The sequence below is a fragment of the Alexandromys fortis genome, unplaced genomic scaffold (assembly GCF_014885135.2).
Source record: "Alexandromys fortis isolate MF-2015 unplaced genomic scaffold, M_Fortis_MF-2015_v1.1 scaffold_2_1_26212458, whole genome shotgun sequence".
NCBI lineage: Eukaryota > Metazoa > Chordata > Mammalia > Rodentia > Cricetidae > Alexandromys > Alexandromys fortis.
In genome coordinates, this window is record NW_026067930.1 from 7,784,010 (window position 1) to 7,802,773 (window position 18,764).

The 18,764-nt window shown below is 43.4% G+C and overlaps 1 protein-coding gene across 3 annotated transcripts in view; it reads left to right on the forward strand.

The window, feature by feature from the left end:
- The window catches only part of Zfat (zinc finger and AT-hook domain containing), a 160,580-nt gene that overhangs the window by 81,125 nt on the left and 60,691 nt on the right, over nt 1-18,764 (forward strand). For all 3 annotated transcript variants that reach the window (XM_050145230.1, XM_050145229.1, XM_050145231.1), the window contains 3 exons: nt 4,250-4,337; nt 5,612-5,761; nt 8,426-8,599. In XM_050145230.1, coding sequence (XP_050001187.1) covers nt 4,250-4,337; nt 5,612-5,761; nt 8,426-8,599 — 412 coding nt within the window. The remainder of the gene's footprint in view (nt 1-4,249; nt 4,338-5,611; nt 5,762-8,425; nt 8,600-18,764) is intronic.

Sequence of the window (18,764 nt, forward strand, 5' to 3'; positions counted from 1 at the left end):
GTAGGATTTGAGCTAATTCTTGGTGAAATCACTTCAGTAAAGCTTGTTAGCTTTTAGAGTTTAAATGTTCATCTTTCCTTTGAAAAGTTATCAAAATTTTAAACCATCTAAGGAGAAGCTGCCTATATCCCCCATCGCCAAACCTCCTGTGTATGTTTGGTGAGTCATCCTCTCAGCCACTTGTTTTCACTGTTGTTAGCATACTCCCATCAACACAGCCAAGAAGAGGTACCACTGGGGATGTGGAGCCCAGCACTCTGCCTCTTTCTGACTTCATGTCTTTCAGAGAGTACAGTGGGCTACTTTCTCTAGCTGCTGCCGAGTTCCAGGGAGATTGTGCAAACTTGCTTGTGGTGTAAAAGCATCTTGTCATGTTACTATTGTCTAGCTCGATCACATCAGCTTCTGGCTGGGACAGGGGTGATAACTGTTCTCACTAGGAAACCATGGGAACCACAGTGAGTCCTTATCTGTCCTGGGGCTTGGCTTCCTTCCCTGTGCACTTGATGAGGTTATGGATATGTTGGCTGAGGTTTCACTTTTGTTTCAGCACCCCTGCTTTGAATGCAGGTTCTAGTGCAGAGCAAACGTTAAAGTATCATCCTCCACCTCCGAATGAGCCTGCAGATCCTGACACAGTCTGGTTGTATTAGGATGCGGAGATAATCTGGCAAATAACTACATCAAAGAGTGGTGGCCAGTGTGCTTTCTTTCCACCGCCTCTTCCTTCTCATTACTAAGTCCATGGCATAGACGTGTGGTGAAGGAATGCAATCGTCCCTCCATGGGAAATGGGGACAAGAACTTCCTTCATCGGGCATTCTGAGGATGCTCAGAATCTTTGTGTAAAGCGATGTATGCCTTGGTTCCCTTCCTGTTGCTGTAAGAAAACACTATCAAAAGCAACTTTAAAATTATTAAAACTTCATGAAGGGAAAACATGATTTTAGTCAAATGTAAGGGAGCTTTGGGTTCTGGTATGCTCATTTGCAGTCCCAAGTCAGTCTTTGTGATTCTGGGCAAATTGCTTAGGCTCTTTGAGCCTCAGTTAGCTTACTTGTACATTGGAGATAAAGTGCTTCCCTCATCCCTCAGGGTTATGGGGATTAAATTAGGTCAGTGAATGGCAGCATCCATAGATCGTGACTCATTAGAGGATTGTGCAAACATTTCAGTGAGTCATGCCTGGCTCCTTAAAATGTGAGATTAAGTAGATCAGATCAGAGCCTGCCTTTAGTGTTCACCGCCACACAGGGCAAGCATTACTTTCTGTTTTTTGTTTCAGCATTAAGTGTTGCGATGCCAGAGTGTATTAGTATTGCTGGGGGCTGTGATTAGGTGGCTGGATTCCTGGGCTCCTAATCAATAAGAGTTAAACTGATGGCCTAAGTGCTTTAATTGGTGACCCCAGTGTCACAGTAACATTTGTTGGGAATGAGACCCATGCCTCCCGCTGTCATCCTAACTGGAAGTGGGCTCTGGGCATCTATTACTCAAAGAAGGGCCCCCCTGCTTCTGTCTGGTATTTCTCTCAGGAGACCTCAGAGGTTCCCACACAAGCTGCAGCCCAAGGCTGAGAGTGTTCGTTTTAAGATTTTGAAGGGGCATAGCCTTGTCCTTCAACCTCTCTAGGTTCAGATCCTGGAAATGAGCTCACTAGTGTCCACCGCCAGGATTGCCCTGGGAACATGCTGTGGTTATGTTGGTGAGGGCTAAGTGTGGTCTCAGGCATGCAGGGCCACCGTGGTAGATGCTCTAGCATCTTTACCTCCATGCCCTCCTCCTCGTCCCTTTACTTTATCTGGAGGATAAGGATACTAGCGGTGAGAGTGGTGGTGAATTCATCCAGTGTCTGCTGGCTTCTCGTTCAGTGTTTAGAATACTTGGCCTTGACCTTTGAGAAGCACACAAACCTCTTTTGTTTGATGCTTGCTGAATAACATGTTTTTTTTTTTTTTTTGGATAAACTAAAATAATAAGTTGCCTAAAAGCAGAGAGAAAGTAAAGGAGGCTACTTTCCATGTTTTCAGAAACAGATGGGTATACCTGATCAGTGTGTATTCATGTGAAGAGGAAAATGTAGGTGACTGGAAAGTGTTTCTCCTTCCTAAGGGCTTTAAGAGTATGGTCACATGTGATCACAAAACACGATTGATTCTGGGTTACCCCCGTTTGGGTGTTTTACCCCCATGAAGCAGCCTTCAGGCTTCCAGAGCTTCCCGTGTGGAGAACAGGTTCCTCATGGCTTGGGGAGCCAGAACTGTCTTTAGCAGAAGGAGAGCCCTCTTTCTGCAACCTTCAATACTGCACATTCTGGTACTGTATTCGAATCTGTCATAATACAAGTGTTACTGTAGTAGTACTTGTGGTGGATTCTGCCACCCCCATGTTGATGGGTGGGCTTGCTGTGTGGCATATCTTTAGATAACTTGTAAGAACTCAAGCATCTGCTGCCTTTGTCCCCAGCACAACTTCTGGGACGTAACAGACGCTGTGACTGTGACCTATTCCTGAGCAGTTGTTCAGAGTGAGTGCCAGCTTTCTTTTGGGACCTGATGTCAGTGTTTTATAGGGGATGCACGTATGTGGGGAAATTCAATTTGGTGCTCTCCAGCCAGTGTGGGCCTCAGGACTCCATTTCTTTGGAAGCCAGTATACTGGCCAGTGAGGCACAGGCCAGATGAGGTCACCTGAGTGATAAACTAGGCTCCTAGCCTCAGACAAGGGCTCTTTCTGTACCTCCTGCCGTGGCTGCAGTGACTGCAGTCTCATGCTGATGCCCACTACTTTCTGGGCACAAATGGCTTTGAAGGCACTTGTGTTGGCGCAAATAGACTCCAAAGGCTAGTCTCTTAGCCACCCTATGGCTAGCTTTCTTGTGTTCCCCGCCTTTGCCAGGGGCTCTTTTAGCCTTAGTTCTTTTTAAGTTTGCTGAGTGTGTTTGGTGCTTGGGTTTCATCTGAAGCAAGACACGGGAGTTTTTTAAAAAGAAGTAAATGAATCCTAAGAGTCTACCCTTCTCCCAGCCCCCTCTCACTGTCCTGTCTGTGTCCTGACAATCTTCAAAGACATCAAGAAACGGGGCCCTTGATAAGCTCTAAGATAAATTGCTTTCAGACTATCAGGGATTAAAAGAAGAAAAATCAAACAGCAAGGACTCAGGGGAGATCAGTGTAAACTCCTTCAAAGCTCTCCTGAATGCCTCCATCAGCTCTGATGACAAGGGCGGCTGGGACAGAGGTAGGAGGGTGCCACCAGGATGCCAGAGGAGTCTCAAGAATCTCTCGAAAATGGCACTGTGAGCCCAGTGTCAAGGAGAGGGGAAGAGAGTAATTGAAGCACATTGAGACACCCCAAGAAAGCTTTATCTTTATATGTGTGTGTGTATGAAGATAGATAGATCATATTCACTCCATAATCTCTCAGATTTGCCTCCTCCCACCTTCATGTTCTCTTTCTTTTTAAATAACCATCAATTCCAATTTGTCCTGGTCATATATTCCTGTGTGTGGGTTCTTCCAATAGGGCACGGCTACCAGAGGCCACGTCCTGAAAGAAAGGATTATCTCTCCCTTTAGAAGCTATCAACTTCAAATAATTCCTCTATAGGAGTAGGGCCTTATGAGTTCATCCCCCCACACACTAAAATGTCGACTGACTTGATTTTGTGTTCATCTCCCTGGCCCTCCATTTCTTAATGTATAATATAAACATGAATGCCTTTTTTTTTTACAATTGCATGTGGATTTCAATCACATGGGACAACTTAGTGTAAGCAGTGTTTTGAGTGCTGCGGACATCGTATACTGTTGGATTATTGAGTATCCCTGGAATGTGTGACAGAGCCTCTTGCCTGCCCTTTTTACCTTCCTAGAGCTCTTCTGTCTGCATCTTCCCAGGCTGTGTAGAACTGGATGGCTGTCTAGTAGTTGCTTCAGAAGGATGCAATGTATGTCTGGTTGTGACGAGGCTTTTGCTGATGACTATTGTAGTCATCAACCTGTATTGATGATGGATGTGATAGTGATGTTAGTGGGAATGGTGACAACATTGATAGTGGAGGTAACAGTGTTGCTGATGGTGGTGATGACGGTGGTAGTAGTGGTGATGGTGTTTAACGGTAGTGGTAATGGTGTGTGTGTGTGTTGGTTGGTAGTCATGATGATGATGATGGTAAGGGTAGTAGTTGTCTTTCTACAGAACCTACACTTAAGATAGTTAATTGTTTTCTTTTTCTTTTTCTATTAAGGACAAAAGGAGTTATTCTTGTCCTGTATGTGAAAAATCTTTTTCAGAAGACCGATTGATAAAGACACATATCAAGACCAATCATCCTGGTAAGATTATGGATTTTAGAAATGAAGATTAATTTTTAAATACTTATTTTTATTTTAAAACACAATACTGTATGTAGGCTGTACCAGCTAGGAATGAAGAGGGAGGATGTGAATGAAGTCAGTATTTAAAATGGTCTTCCCTTAGGGAAGCCTTGTATCTGCCTTGCTTCACCCTATAGGGTTGCATGGTGACCTCTTCTACTGCAGACACTGTCATTTTTACTACCATGGGATCTTTGAGGTGGACCTTACCTTAACATCAGACTCCATTGTCTTATTATGTAGAGGAGACAGAGCAGGCCTGGGTGCTCTGTATTACATAAGTAAAAAGCAGCAAAATTCACCTTCTTCATCCCTGCCTCTTCTTGTTTAAACATTTGTACCCGCCCTTGATAGAAGAGAACTGATTTCTCTGTTAAAAGTAAAGGGTTCTGACAGTTATGCTTTGTCTGGGAACACACAGAACTTGGAACCTTTGTCTTGGGAACCTGTGGGTTGTGTCATTCCATTCTTCTGCTGTTAATCTGTGTCCTAGGTGACCAATGGTCCCGTGTGAGCTGAAAAGAGCATTTAAAAGCACTGACCTTTGTTTATAAATACAGAATCGTACAAGGAGCCCTATATATCCTCAGCTTCTATATGATTCTACATTTCCCAAGCTGTTTACATATATCCACTCATGAACTTTTTCTTTCTAGAGTATTCCACAGTTTATCCCATTTATCCTATGAAAGACGTATGGATTATCTCTAATTAATGGTTTTACTTAGCTTGACCTCTGTGGCCTATTAAAAAAAAAAAAACAATGCTGTCAGTGATTCTTACTGCACCTTAGGGTATTGTGTGTGGCCACTTAAAATGTCACCAGTTGATTTAAGATTTTTCTGTACAGTTTGTTTGAATTGAGCTGCAGTGTTTTAGTGATTGTGTCTTTTACATTCCCTGTATTCTGTAGAATCCCCAGTCTCTCATCTGGGAGAAGCTGAGTGACTTTTCCTGTAGAAAGCCCATGCTCCATGTTAGTCTGCTCATGGCGCTGTGGTGTTTCTCCGTTATTCACATTGTCCTCTAACAGGTACTTTCATCTGCAACTTGGTCAGATTCAAGTTTAGCTTTTGCAGTAAACATGCTGTTTTGTGATACCAACGGGGCCCTTCCTGGATATTTCTTACATGTGCAGGTGCCATTGAAGTTTGTTTAGCTCTAACCTGAAGAACAAAGTGCCTTGATCAAAGCCTTGATCTCTCTGATTGTTACCCTGCTTTTTTTGTCAGAGGTCTCCATGAACACCATCTCTGAGGTTCTTGGGAGAAGGGTCCAGCTCAAAGGGCTAATTGGAAAGCGAGCCATGAAGTGTCCATACTGTGATTTCTATTTCATGAAGAATGGCTCAGACCTTCAGCGGCACATCTGGGCTCATGAGGGTGAGTCGTCTTTCCGTTTGGAACTTCTATTTAATTTTGTGCTGTGTGTTTTATTTTGGGACTGTGTCAGGAGGAAGTTTGTCATCACATGTCCTATAGTTAGGATTTTTTTTTAGCACGTAGAAGGGTATCGGCCAGCCAGTGGAGAAGATCAGAGAGTAAAACCATGACTGTAGTTGCATTCATGGTGTATAGAGATGTTCCCCTCTTCCTAGCTCTGGTTGTAACCGTGGTGAAATACTTTGCTTACTGGGAAACCAGTGTCCTGAGAACAGGAAACTCCACCAGTTACTCTAAGCAGCTCCAGTGCCCACTGTCATTCACTGTATGTAGCGGGCACTGAAGAATATAGAACCTTAAATGACTGCAAGTAAAGAGGGCAGCGGGAATCTTGCAGTTTTGGCAGTGCAGAGCATCACTATTTATCTTGTAGAGAGAGGATTGGAAGGTGGAAGGTTTGAGTGGAAATGAGGTCACCCAGAGAAGCTTGGGGGCCATGCTCAGTGGTGCTTGAACAGATATGGAAGTGTTAGCCATTTACTGAGAGTATGGCAAGTTGCAAGTCAAGAGTCTCCTGTCATCAACCTTATTCTTTGCCCCTAGAGGAGGATGTTGCTTTCTTGGGCATGAGAAAGGTGTGAGTAGCCTGAGTGCCCTGCCAATCCTGTGTATTAGTTCCTTCCTGTGGTCAGGAGCCTGAGTGCTATAGGCAGGACCACATGGGACCATTGGTCACCTAGGACAAAGATTAACAGGTGAAGGGAAGAGGAATGAGAAAATAGTCTCATAATATACTATCAGTTGCAGACTCCAGGGGAGGAGCTGGTAGGAAGAGAGAGACTCCCAGTTTAACTAAGAGAGAAGGCATGGAACGGAGGCCCAGTGCTGGGGCTGCATGGTACTTTCTTGCTCACCAGCATTTATTGAGTGCTGTGGGTCCCAGGCAGTGTGCTTAGTGCTTTGCCTATGATGCCCTGGTCGGTGTGTTCAGGGACCAGAGAGCCAGTGAGGAACACGGTGCTCAGAAAGTTATGAGATATTCATGCCACACAGCCAGCAAGTAATGGGTGTAGGATTTGGATCCACATGGCATGATTCTGACGTTCTGTTCTTCACATCTCCACTGACTTGCACTGGCAGAAAGTGATGCGGTACTTCCTGTGTGGAGGCAGGGATGGAGGAAGTGACAGTGATGGGGAGATGCATCCACATGTAGGAGGAAAAGATGCTTCCTGTGTTGCGGCGGGGATGGAGGAGGTAATAGTGGTGCTGCGATGCATACACATGTCATTTTCTGAGGGCAGTGAAGGAGTTCATTGTGAGTGTTCTCAGCAGACAGGGAGGCAGAAGCCTCCGACTGCATGGACACTGGTTCAGAATGGTGCTCATGGGAATCATGTGGGTATGCCTAGAGACAGAACCAAGGACCTGACACTGAGGGAAATCCAGTGTGATAGAATCCTGGGGATCAGAAGTCTTTTCTCCGGGATGATAATGCTCATATGGTAGACAAAGGACTGGAGTGCATGCTCCAATCTTCCTCAGCATGCATGAGATGCAGGACGGGGCAAACCTTCCATCTTCCTGACGGTCAGTTCACTTACCTATGAAACACATTTCCTAAATTCCTCAGAAGAAGGCTCAGTGTGTGTCCAGTCTTAATGTGCAGCCAACGCTTTTACACTCACAGAGGAGATACAATATTCTATATTGAGCATTTGGAAGAATCTGCTCTTTTTAAAATCTTCAGAATTTTGATAAAGGTTCAGAAAGTTAAAGGGTGCTGTTTTATGTTTGATTGTCATGGTGTTTTCTTTTTTTGCTTGTTTATGAATTTTTCTATAATGATGGAATCAAAGATTTGTCTAAAAAGCCTACTTACCCACGTTAAGTATTTGGGATTCTTAGGATTGCATTGCAATGTAAGTATTCTTTTTCCCAGCTCAGTCCACAAATAAAACTTGGGACAAGAACAACAATATTCAAGAGAAAATTCAAGAGAAAAATGTGAAGACCAACAAGAATGGACAGAATAGAGATAGCTATGTCCTGGTACTAGCCACAGTCATAGACATTGACCACACATTGTGGAACTTTATCTGCACACCTGGCATGTGGTGTGCAGAGGATATAGCAGTTCAGAGTTCCATAGTGGTCAAGAAATGGATTTGAAATGAACCATGACAGCTGTTCTGATACTGGCTCTTGGTGGGTGAAAGCCAGATAAATGGAGTAGACACAGCATCTTGGGAATAGTTCAGTGTGAGTATGGCTCTGTTTATTTTATGAATAGGAATATCCTTTGACACTTGACTCCAGATGCCTGATCACATTGATTTTTTCAAAGACTGATGGGGCCTCTAATTTTATTTAGTTCAACTCGGTTCAGTTTGATTTAGTGACCACTTTGTAAGTTGAGCAGAGTGTCTGTCTTCAGGGAGTTACCAGACTGTAGGGAGAGCGGAAGTGACCAACTCGCTGCGATGTGCAAGATCATTTCAGCAGGAGGGAGCAGCAGGATTATGGAAGACGTGAGAAGTGTGGGACATGTTGGGAGTAACCAAGGGCACTTCTTTATTCAGATAGATGTTTGATATGGTGTGAACTATTCATCTGGATCCCCACAAACAGCTGCACAAACACCTGTACATTTCTCCCTCATAGGTGTGAAGCCCTTCAAATGTTCTCTTTGTGAATATGCAACTCGCAGCAAGAGCAACCTCAAGGCTCATATGAACCGCCACAGCACTGAGAAGACCCACCTCTGTGACATGTGTGGCAAGAAATTCAAATCCAAAGGGACATTGAAAAGTCATAAGCTCCTCCACACATCCGACGGTGAGTTCCTGAGCCCCAGTGATCTGTAAATGTGTGACTGGAAGCTGGTATTCCAAGACCAAGAGAGACTGTCCATCCTTTTGTATCCGGAAAGCACTATATTATTGTATAGGATGCACACTCTGAAGGGTCACAAGGTCCTGTCCTCTGTCTCTCCAACCCGTGCTAAGCAGTGCCTCACTTATAACATGCTCAACATAAACCCTGTGGGACGTGTGAGCATGTGCTGTAGGGCAGGAAGAGGGAGGCTGCTGGAGGAAGTAAACTATTAGATTAGTGCTTGGTTCTGGAAGATTCTATCCTCTTTAGTCTTCCTTCTCACCTTGAGTCTGATTGGAAGGACAACTGTGGTGGCTCCTGACCTGATTTTTTGAGTTGATGCATTTACATAAAAGCTACCCTGGGGTTCCTACTATTCAGTTCAAAATAGGGCTTAGCCTAAAATACAAATAATATGAGTTGCTATGTGTGTGAGCCTTGGGTGAGTTTCAGGGACAACAAAACCATGAGGATTAGTTCATGATTCAAGAGGCCACCATCTAGATGTAATAACACAAGAACAGGTATGCCTTTGAAGGTATGTGCCCAGATGTGGAGAGTTCAGAAGCCTGTGGGTTAAAAAGTTCCTATGGGTCGTAGACATACAGTATCCTTAAAACCTTCACATCTGGGCTTCACAAAGAGAAAGATATTGAGAAACACAGGCAGCCAAATCATACAGTATCTTACAAAGTTTTTATTCAATTAGAAACTTCAGTTGTGGGAGGAACTTGTGGATGTTCCATGTAAGATGACTAATAAAATTTCTTGATATATTGTTATTTTAGCACAATTAGATATAAAAAATTAGGGTTTATTATACAGATAAAAGTAAGTTCCATAGTGTTTCAAAATTTTGGAGCTTAGGAGATGATATTTTTATTTCCATGCTGTGTATGTCCTGGGAGTAAGTCCTGCTGGGGGGTGTACTAGCAGGTTCCTGACAAGAGTCAGACTGAACTTGAGGGGCTTAGTGGGAAAGGCTGAATGCTTTGTTGTAATTTATTAGAATTAGAATCAGGGCCTTGCAGGATGCTGCACCAATGGCAGGGCCATGACTGTTAAACAGTACTTTCTTAAAAAAAAAAAAAAAGTCTTAATCAAAATAAAAAATATATGGGGTTGTGTGTGCTCAGTGGTAGAGTACCTGTGTAGCGTGAGTGGGACTCAAGGTTCAGTCCTCAGCTCTGTGAATAAACAAAGAGAGAAACTCAGTTATGTAGGCCATCATCACACAGGGGAAGTGACAGTATTAGTGTCGTTCATGTAGCTACTTTAGAATTTCTACCTTCTCAAACAGTGGCCTTGCTGATCTTACATTACTCGAGTCTTTTTGCAGGAACTGTGTTCCTTTGTGTGGTATTCTGTTTCTCTCTAAAGCCCACATTCATGAAGGCCGTCACCCCCAGAGCCACATTGTACTCTGGGTTATGGTAAACAGCATTAGGAGGGCATTCATGGAGACTCAGAAAGGGTACAGTGGTCTTAACTTTGACTCTGAAAGGGACCAGTGTGGGCAGTCTGCTCAAAACAGCAGTATGGCCTCCCTGCAAGGGTATAGCCTGGCAAATAATGTGGAGTCTTTCCCAGCAAAGTTATAGACATTTGCAGTTTTTATTCATTTATTTATTTTTTTCTAACATTTTTGAGAACTTTGTTACACTGAAAAATGAAGAGGTGAGGCGTTAACATTCCCTGGGTCTCTTAGCTTCGGTCTGCTCTGATTCTAGGCAGCAAGAGCAAGGAGGGTCAGCTGTGTGGTGTGCGATGTCTGAAGCTTGGTTCTTTCTCCCGAGGCTGCTGTGCCTGTCATCTGTGTCTCCCTTTGACACTTACTGTGCACTCCTGTTCTTCGGGGCTGAGCTTAAGCTAGCTGACCTAGCTCCACTGGCTACCTACTCTAGCTCTTTTCAAACTATATGCTCTTACTTCCCTTTTTATTTTATTTAAAAAGCTTTGAATTTCTCCATGTGTAAGGCAGAGACTTCGAAAAGAATTTATGTCCCTTACCGATTTTTGTACTGGTTCTGTTGTATCTCTTTGGTTTCATAGAGCCCTGTGGACCTCAGTGCTTTGCAGGACTCTATAAATATTCCCCTAGGTTGTCATTTGCTTTTATGTCTTACAATCTCTTTTTATAGAGAGAAGTTAAAGAGCGTTGCTCATTTAAATTTATCAATATTTTCCTTTATGTCTTTACCCTCTGTGAGTTTTTTATGATAAAAGAAACCTCTCTTGTTTCAAAACAAATTCTTTTGCCTTAAATTTTATTTATGATTTCATAACACTTATGAAATTTCAGTTTCTTAAAACTTGTTTTGGTGCATGCAGCATGTTAGGAATCTTCATTTTCACACGGCTGTCTACTGACTCAGCGCATTTATAGAGCAACCAATCCTTTCCACCTACCTTGGCTGGGCCAGAATGCTCTAAGATGCTGTGTTTCATTTTGAGATTTTGGTTTGTGTTTGATGAGTTTTCTTTTAGGTCATTGCTTAAAAAGATACTGTTTTAAATAATACAATTTTACCACATACTATTCCATTCTATTTTGGTTTTGTAAGAGAATTCTGGGGTCTTTCATTGGATTATCACCCCATTGTTTATGGAATGTTAGTCACGAAAGTGTCCTCCCTTCCATCCCTGGCTCATCCCATGAGCATTTGACCAGAGTGTAGTGAGTTCTGACCTGGCCAGTACCTGTGTTCTTTTGCTGGTGTGCTGAGTGCCCTGATGAAGCTGTCAGTGTTTAACCCTATAGGGACTTCATATCTAGCAGGAAACACTGCTTCAAAGTCTGTAGTGACCATTTCTTTGGTCTTCAGCGTATTATCTGATGAGGAAGAATTAAGTTCTTTCCTTGAGAAACTACACAGAGTAGGTAGAGCTGAGAGTCTTGCTTTGAGTGTTGTCTGCCTGTTCCTTGCAGCGTGACTAGAATGGGTGATTTCTCTGTTTCCATATCGTTGATCTGGGTCCTAGTTTTACTCTGTTGCAGAGTCCTTTTCATGCATCAGTAAGGCCACTGGGCTTCATGTGTACCGGTCTTCTTCCTGCAAGTTTGGAAGGCTCTTTACGTTTAGGCATTCCATGCAGAAATGTCCTACTCTACCAACCAAGCCCCAGTCCTTCTTAACTGCCCGCTGCATGTCTGCTTGTGGATGTCTAGATGGCTGACCCTTAGATACCCCACATTCCATGGCTCAACACCAGCTCCTGCTCTTCCTCACCATAACCTGTTTTCTGTGAGCAGAGGTAGCCAGACAGTGTAATGAGATAGTAAGTATTTTAGGTTTGGAGTACCACACATAGTTTCTGCCACCTTTTCATCTTCTGTGTTTGTTTTTACAAATATAATTGAAAACACTAAAAACAACAACAACAACAAACACTGTTCTTAACACCCAGATATACAAAAGCAGGAAACAGTGTAGAGTTGCTCTGGGTCTTGGACTGCCCACCCTGCTGTACCCAGCCTTAGTGAATGACTACCCATTTTCAGCTGCTCTGGTCAATTTGGACAGCCTTGTTTTCTCACTCAGAAAAGATCCTTTAACAAGTGGTCATGTTCTCTCCCATGTGATCCAGAAGCCACCTACTACTCCATAGTTCACAGTACCCCACCCCCTTTATTTTTTAAATACAACATGTTTGTTTCATTGGACTGTTCTCAGGCATATATAAAAACAAAACAGAGAACAAATTTGGTGATCTTCCTAAAGTGTGCTCCTGTTTGAATGCAGCTCCTCTGCTTGAGTCTGACGAAGGAAATCACATCCCTGGCCTCTCACCCAGGTCGCTGTCTGCGCCTTCAGGTGCACTCATGGTGACCAACTCCATCTCCAGAAAGTTCTCCCAAGCTGTCGCATCTAGTCTGCTAGCTTAGGTCCTGGCATTCTCTGGGCCTCTGGAAAAGTGTTTCTTGGCCTCATCACCTGGCCATTCTGACATGATTTTCTGAGGGCTTGGGAGTCCCACTTTCAGCTGAACCGTTCGAGTTGTGGCAGTCTACCCTTTTGTTCACGGGCCAGTGGCCTCCTGGCTCACTCTCAGAGTGTCCTCAGCTCTGTCTACTGCACTGATGGAAGATCACACCGTGGGCCTTCCTCAGAGGTGAAAGTGTGCTTCTGTTGTATTTATGCCCCACAGTTCAGTCTTTGACTATGGTGTGCACAATAACCATTCGTTTAAATAAACAGACGTTTATTTAAAATAGTTTTTATGACTTTCCTTCAGATTAACCATAAAAAACCCCAACTTTGTTTGAAAATATCATACTAAGACCCAATACTGTGTATGATTCTTCTTTTACAAAAATGGGTTTTGGTGCTGCTGGGGAGTGAACAAACATTCTGCCATTGAGCTACATTACCACCCCTCAAGCAGAGTATTTCAAAGGCATTTTGGAATGCTTATCAAAGTACATGCACATACCAAAAATGCCTGTTAGAGAACTGAAGTGATGACATGAGCATTGAGGCCATGTTTACAGCGTCTGCGGTGTGGACTACCACGACTGCTAAAAGCTGTTGTAAATCATGCTTGCTGCTAGACACATTTCAATTTCACACATAAGATGTGAAAAATATGTATCTCAGAACTGATGAAAGAACATAGCTCATTTAGTTGTCAGCATGAGTCCAAGGGAGAAGAATTGTCCTTGCCATTCCCATTTTTCAGGGCACGCAGTCTCTTTGCCACTCACCCCCTCTGCCATTTGGCCTGGGTCTGTTTTCTGTCCAGCAGCCTGTAACCCTATTGAAACAGGCAGGACCTGTACTTATGGGTCCAGAGTCCTGCCTCTAATATAGGTGTGCACATTTTGTGGCAAATATGAAGGTTTTTTTTGTGGCCTGTGTGGTCCTTGTAGCTTATCCGTCTTCTCTCTGCCCTCATCTCTTCTTGCCCTACCTGACTCTTGTCTCCTCATTATCAGGCCTGTTAAGTGTATACTTCCCACCCCACACTGGAATGCCCTCTCCCGCTAACAGAGATTTTGGTTTTTCCTGAAGAGCACTTCTGAGTGGGTCTTTTCCTCTGTACCATGTGTCTGAAGTCTCACCAAGTCGTCCAAACTTGTCTGCTTCTCCTTGGCTTTATTTCTCAGTGCCCTGTCTAGTTGTTTGTCATCTCTGCTACTGGAGAAGCTCTCTGGCAGCAACTTGGTGCCCTTCCTGCATGTTTGTACTGTTTCTCTTTAGGTTTGTCATTCTCTACTGTCCTATGGAGTTCCCTTGTTTATGGGTTTTTCTGTGTTTTCCTCTAGGCCAGTGTTTTTCAACTTGTGGGCCATGACCACCTTGTGCTTGCATATCTCATATCCTGCATATCAGATATTTATACTGTGGTTCAGAACAGTAGAAAAGGTACGGTTATAAAGCAGCAACAAAATAATTTTGTGACTGGGGGTCACTGCAACAGAAAGAACTGTCTTCAAGAATCCCAGCACTAGGAAGGTGGAGAAGCACTGTGCTGGGTAGGTAGCTCAGACAGCAGAGACTTGGTGCATGGTGCATTTGTTTTGTATCTGCAGCTCCGGAACGGCACCTGTGCTCAGTAAATTTTTGTGGTGCGAATGAGTGAAAAACAAGTATAAAGAGAGGGTAGACTGCAGCCCTTCTTAAAAAAATGCCCCTTCTTTCCTCACCATTTTATCTCAGAAAATTTTGTTAAATCAAGTGCTTGTGAATTAGATATTTTAAAGCACGGTTGGGGAACGCACTATTAAATGAATCTTCTTGGGCATCTTTTAATGAAGTAAAAAGACAGTGAGTCACCACCCTTTCTTTCACCTGCATGTGAATCTAATTTTTTACATTTATTGGCTTATTTAAAGTGATCTATCCCTGTTTATTGCGTTTCTCTTTCCCGCAGGGACTTATTAATGTGACTTGGAGAGGAGAGGCCAGTCTGGGTGAAGGTTTATAAAGGTTTGCCTGCCAGATGTACGAAGTCAGAATTGATCTGTTAGTGGCCCGATCTCAGTCAATGGAATTCAAAAATTTAGGGGGAAATTCTGGGACCACATACACTTTGGCCTTTTACAAAGATATTTATGATGTAGAATCTGGAGGTTCTCACTTAATTCTCTGTACCTTTAGCTGGTGAGGAAGGATGGATCTGAGGAAGGATGGATCCCATGCTGTTTTTCTGTTATATAATCAGGTCAGAATCCTTTCATCATGAAACCCATGGTTCTTTGAGATTCTGTGCAGATCCTGTGGAGTCCTTACTTCTTTTGGTTCAATATTGCCTTATTTATTACTCAGAAAGGACTTTTGTGGTAGATTTATTAAAAGGCATTTTCCAGGCTTCAAGCCCTTGTGTAATAATTAGACAAATTGAGTTAAATTTGGAAATCAGCTGAGTTCAAAAAGTAACTTTTCACTTTATAATAAGAACTCTTATAGCTCCTCATTGGTTGGAGTATTTCAAGCCATGCAAGAATTTTTTTTAACCCTTCCTTTCTTTATTTTTCTGTCCTCTAAGAGAAAGAAAAATCATAAAATCACTCAGTGGTAAAGTCCATCCATGGCTCTAACCTCTCAGAACTATCATATTTGAGAAGCAGTGCATAAGAACATAGCACACAGGCAAGTGGTCTTCATCAGTAGGACTGTATCCTGAGCCCATCCTTCCTTCTTCTTCTTCATCAGAGGAAAGGTGGGAATGGGGTAGTTGATAGATACCGAAAGCCCTTATGTGTCTTTGTGGGCTGGTGGGGTCAAAGGTGGGCTGATGCCAAGACCCAAGAGTAGCATTTTATATGTGCATTCTGTTTGGGTCCATATGAAGCTCATTTTGTCAGACTTATCTGAACCATAAGATCTGAAGAATAATTGAGGCTATTGCACTTGTGCCTGTGAGCTTACCTGACAGTTAGCCCGATGTGCAGATTGAGGTCTCAAATTAAGTGAGGTAGAGTTTTTGTGCAGATATGCCTGGCACAGTGTTTGCCACTTCAGTACAGTCCTAGTTCCCTGCTCTTTCCTGTCCCTTTATTTGGTTCTTTTCTGTTCTCCCTGCTGATCTGTTCCTCCTTGCATTAAAACTGATGCACTAATTACAGAGAATCATCAGCAGACTATGTCGGCGGTTGCTTGAAGTTCATCTTCTAAAGCACTGAGACGTCTTACACCATATTTTTGTTGCTGTAGCTATTTCTGTTCCGGTTTGCCATTGCAGAAATTATTGCAGATGCTCAAACTATGAGCTATGGCTCTGCAAAGCTCTAGCAGCCAAGTGCCTATGATGCCTCCTGCAGGATGCTCTCCTTGTTGTAGGTGGCATCCCTTGCATGGCTGGCCCACCAGAAGTAAGAAGGCAGAGCAGGTGAAAGGTCATGTAGAACTCCATCCTTCTGGCATGACACGGCTAATGGTGTTTTGAAGCAGTAGCCATGATTAGCTGCAGGAAGCTCTTACAAGACTGGGTCCACTGACATTCTGTGGTAAAAGGGGTAAGAGCATATTAGTTTTATAAAGTGTATTAAGCCCTACTTCTCCCCGAGGGTGTTTAAATGGTTAGTCTCAGGAAAATCTTCTGTGGTGTGGCTGTCCGTCATTGCCCAGATTCATGTAAGTAACCGCCCACCCATGCTCTTGTGGTTAAATCACTGACTGTGTGTGTGGGGGGGGGGGGTTAGTCTTTACCTTTTGTCTTAGGTTGAAGAAATGCACTCCCAGAAAAGGTCACCAATGCTTCCCGCTATGCAGCCTGGAGCAGATGCCTTTTAAAGTGTTTTGTAAGGCTTAGTTCCTCTGCTGCTGTAACAAATTACTAAAGATTTTGTAGCTTAGAGCAATGGTGGGCTCATGGCATCACGTCTCCGGAGTCGCACAGTCTGTGATCCTGGTGTCAGCACAGCTGTACTTTCTTGTCAAACACGCAGGGGAACAGAGGTCTGCTTCTTTTGTAGTTCACAGACACTGTGCCCTTCAGTTTAGGGGTCCCTCCGTCTTGAGAGCCGGCAGTAACAGTGTCCTTCAGTCTGTCCCTGCTTCCTCACATCTGTGCTCTGACTCTGATCCTCAGGCCCTTTTCTCCAGCTGCCATTTGGCATTCTACATAATCCAGGCCAGACTCCATCTTGAGACATATTACTTGGCCACATCTGCAGACACCTTTTCTCTCAATACAAAATCCCATGTAGGTTTCAGGTATTGTGAACCGGCTGCCTTTGTGGTAGGTTTGAAGTATTGTTGGCCTGCTACCCTGGGATAGTGGGCTTTATACCAGGTATGTGGGCCTTATACCATCTCCTCTATGTACCAGGGCTCTGAAAAAAAAAATCACAGCACTCCTTAACTGTACCTGGCAAGAGTGGGTACTTGTTGAGTGTACATCACCAAGGAAAGCCAAATCCACTGTCCCTTGGGCATTCTGACCTTAGGGCATGGTGCCACAGAGGATATCAGAGTGTTACTGTGGGAAAATGGCCAACACTACTTGTCTGGAAAAAATATGATCTAACTTTTCCAAAAACTGCTAAAAATTTACTTATGCGAAAATCACCTTTTACAGTAGGACTGGATAAACAGTCATGAGACATTTCTACTTTAAGCCTGTAGGTATTTTTTGCTAATAACAGTTTAGGCTTATAGAAATTCCTCCTCTAAGCACCTCAGTATCTCTTCACATCTAAGGTACACATGAAGTTTGATTTGGCAGTGATGCTTACTTAACAGACATTGCAAACAATTTGCTTTCAATCCAGAGGAATTCTCCATTGCTGTGCTTTGTGTTCAGCTTGAGTCCAAATGCCAGAATCCAAATGCAGTGGATTAAGGTTCTTTAGACATTGCATTATTTTTATATAAAACTCTATTTAAAGTAGCTGAGCAGCTGTAACCAGCCCCAGGGAAACTGATGAAGCAAATGCCGGGGTGTTGAATAACAGAGACAACAGGTGTTCTTCATGGTGACCTTGTATATCCAGAAGAGCAGGATTTAGGGCTCAGAGTTCCCCTCCTTTGTGGACAACCATATGTTTCTGTACTTCAACATGTATTTAAATATAGCTTCCTGCAACAGCCTGGAGGCAGATGCTCTGCTGGCTCCATACAAGCACCTTGTGGACCTGCTGTCTTCGCAACAGTGGCAGTCCACAAGCAGCGACTCCTTGAGGCCTGCTGGACCTTTTTATATAAGCTAAGGCAGGGCAGTGGGTGGTCCCCGTCCATCCTCTCCCACTGTAAATCTCTCCCTGTTCCATCACCATAGGTAGGTCAAGTCATTGACCCCAGGTATGGCCTGAGCAAGGGTGGAGCTGAGAATCACTGGACTCATTTCTCTCACTGTCTGTCAACACTTGAATCTAGACAGTGTCTAGTTCCTAGGCTGTGTCTAGTAAGTCAGAAGCCGCCAATTATCAAAGGATGAGCAAGGAGCTCCTATTAGATGAAGAAACAGAAGAGGTGACCACAGTCAAGGACAAGGAACAGAGTTTACTAGCTGTTCCCCCATCTTAAGGCAGATCTCTCTGACTTGTTACACTATCTTTGACATTTGCCTGTCTTTGAGTTTTATTTTATTTGGATTTATACAGTGTGTGTTTTGGAGGGTCTTAGTCCTTTGTGAGATTCTTTCAGGTTCTCATGGTTTTGACTTTTAACATCTGGGCCATGAAGTCAATGAAGGAGACTTTTCTAAATAATAAGATTATAAATCCTGCAGTTTGTAGTTAAGAAGGCTTATTTGCCTTAATCCTTCAAGGGGCCAGTACTGCAGAGCATGAGGGCTTTCTGTGGTACAGTCCTCCAAACAAGAGTTGCCTTAGCTTTCTGTCATCCGGATTCTAGGAAAGATATAGCTCAGAAGGTTCCTGACTGTAAAAGTTAAATCTAGCTTCAGAAGACAGTAATAGATTAAACATAAATTGGGCCCCTGCCTCTTTCTTGGGAATAAGGAATCTAAGACACCTAGCCAGATGTCTTAGTTGGGGTTTCATTGATGTAAAGAGACACCATGGCCACAGCAACTCTTTAGGAAAACATTTAATTGGGGATGGCCGACAGTTTCAGAGGTTTAGTCCATTATAGTCATAGCATGCAGGCAGTGTCTTACCTCTTTCATTTTTTAACATTGTGAAAAATGATTACCAATAGATATCAAGTCTCCTGTGTTA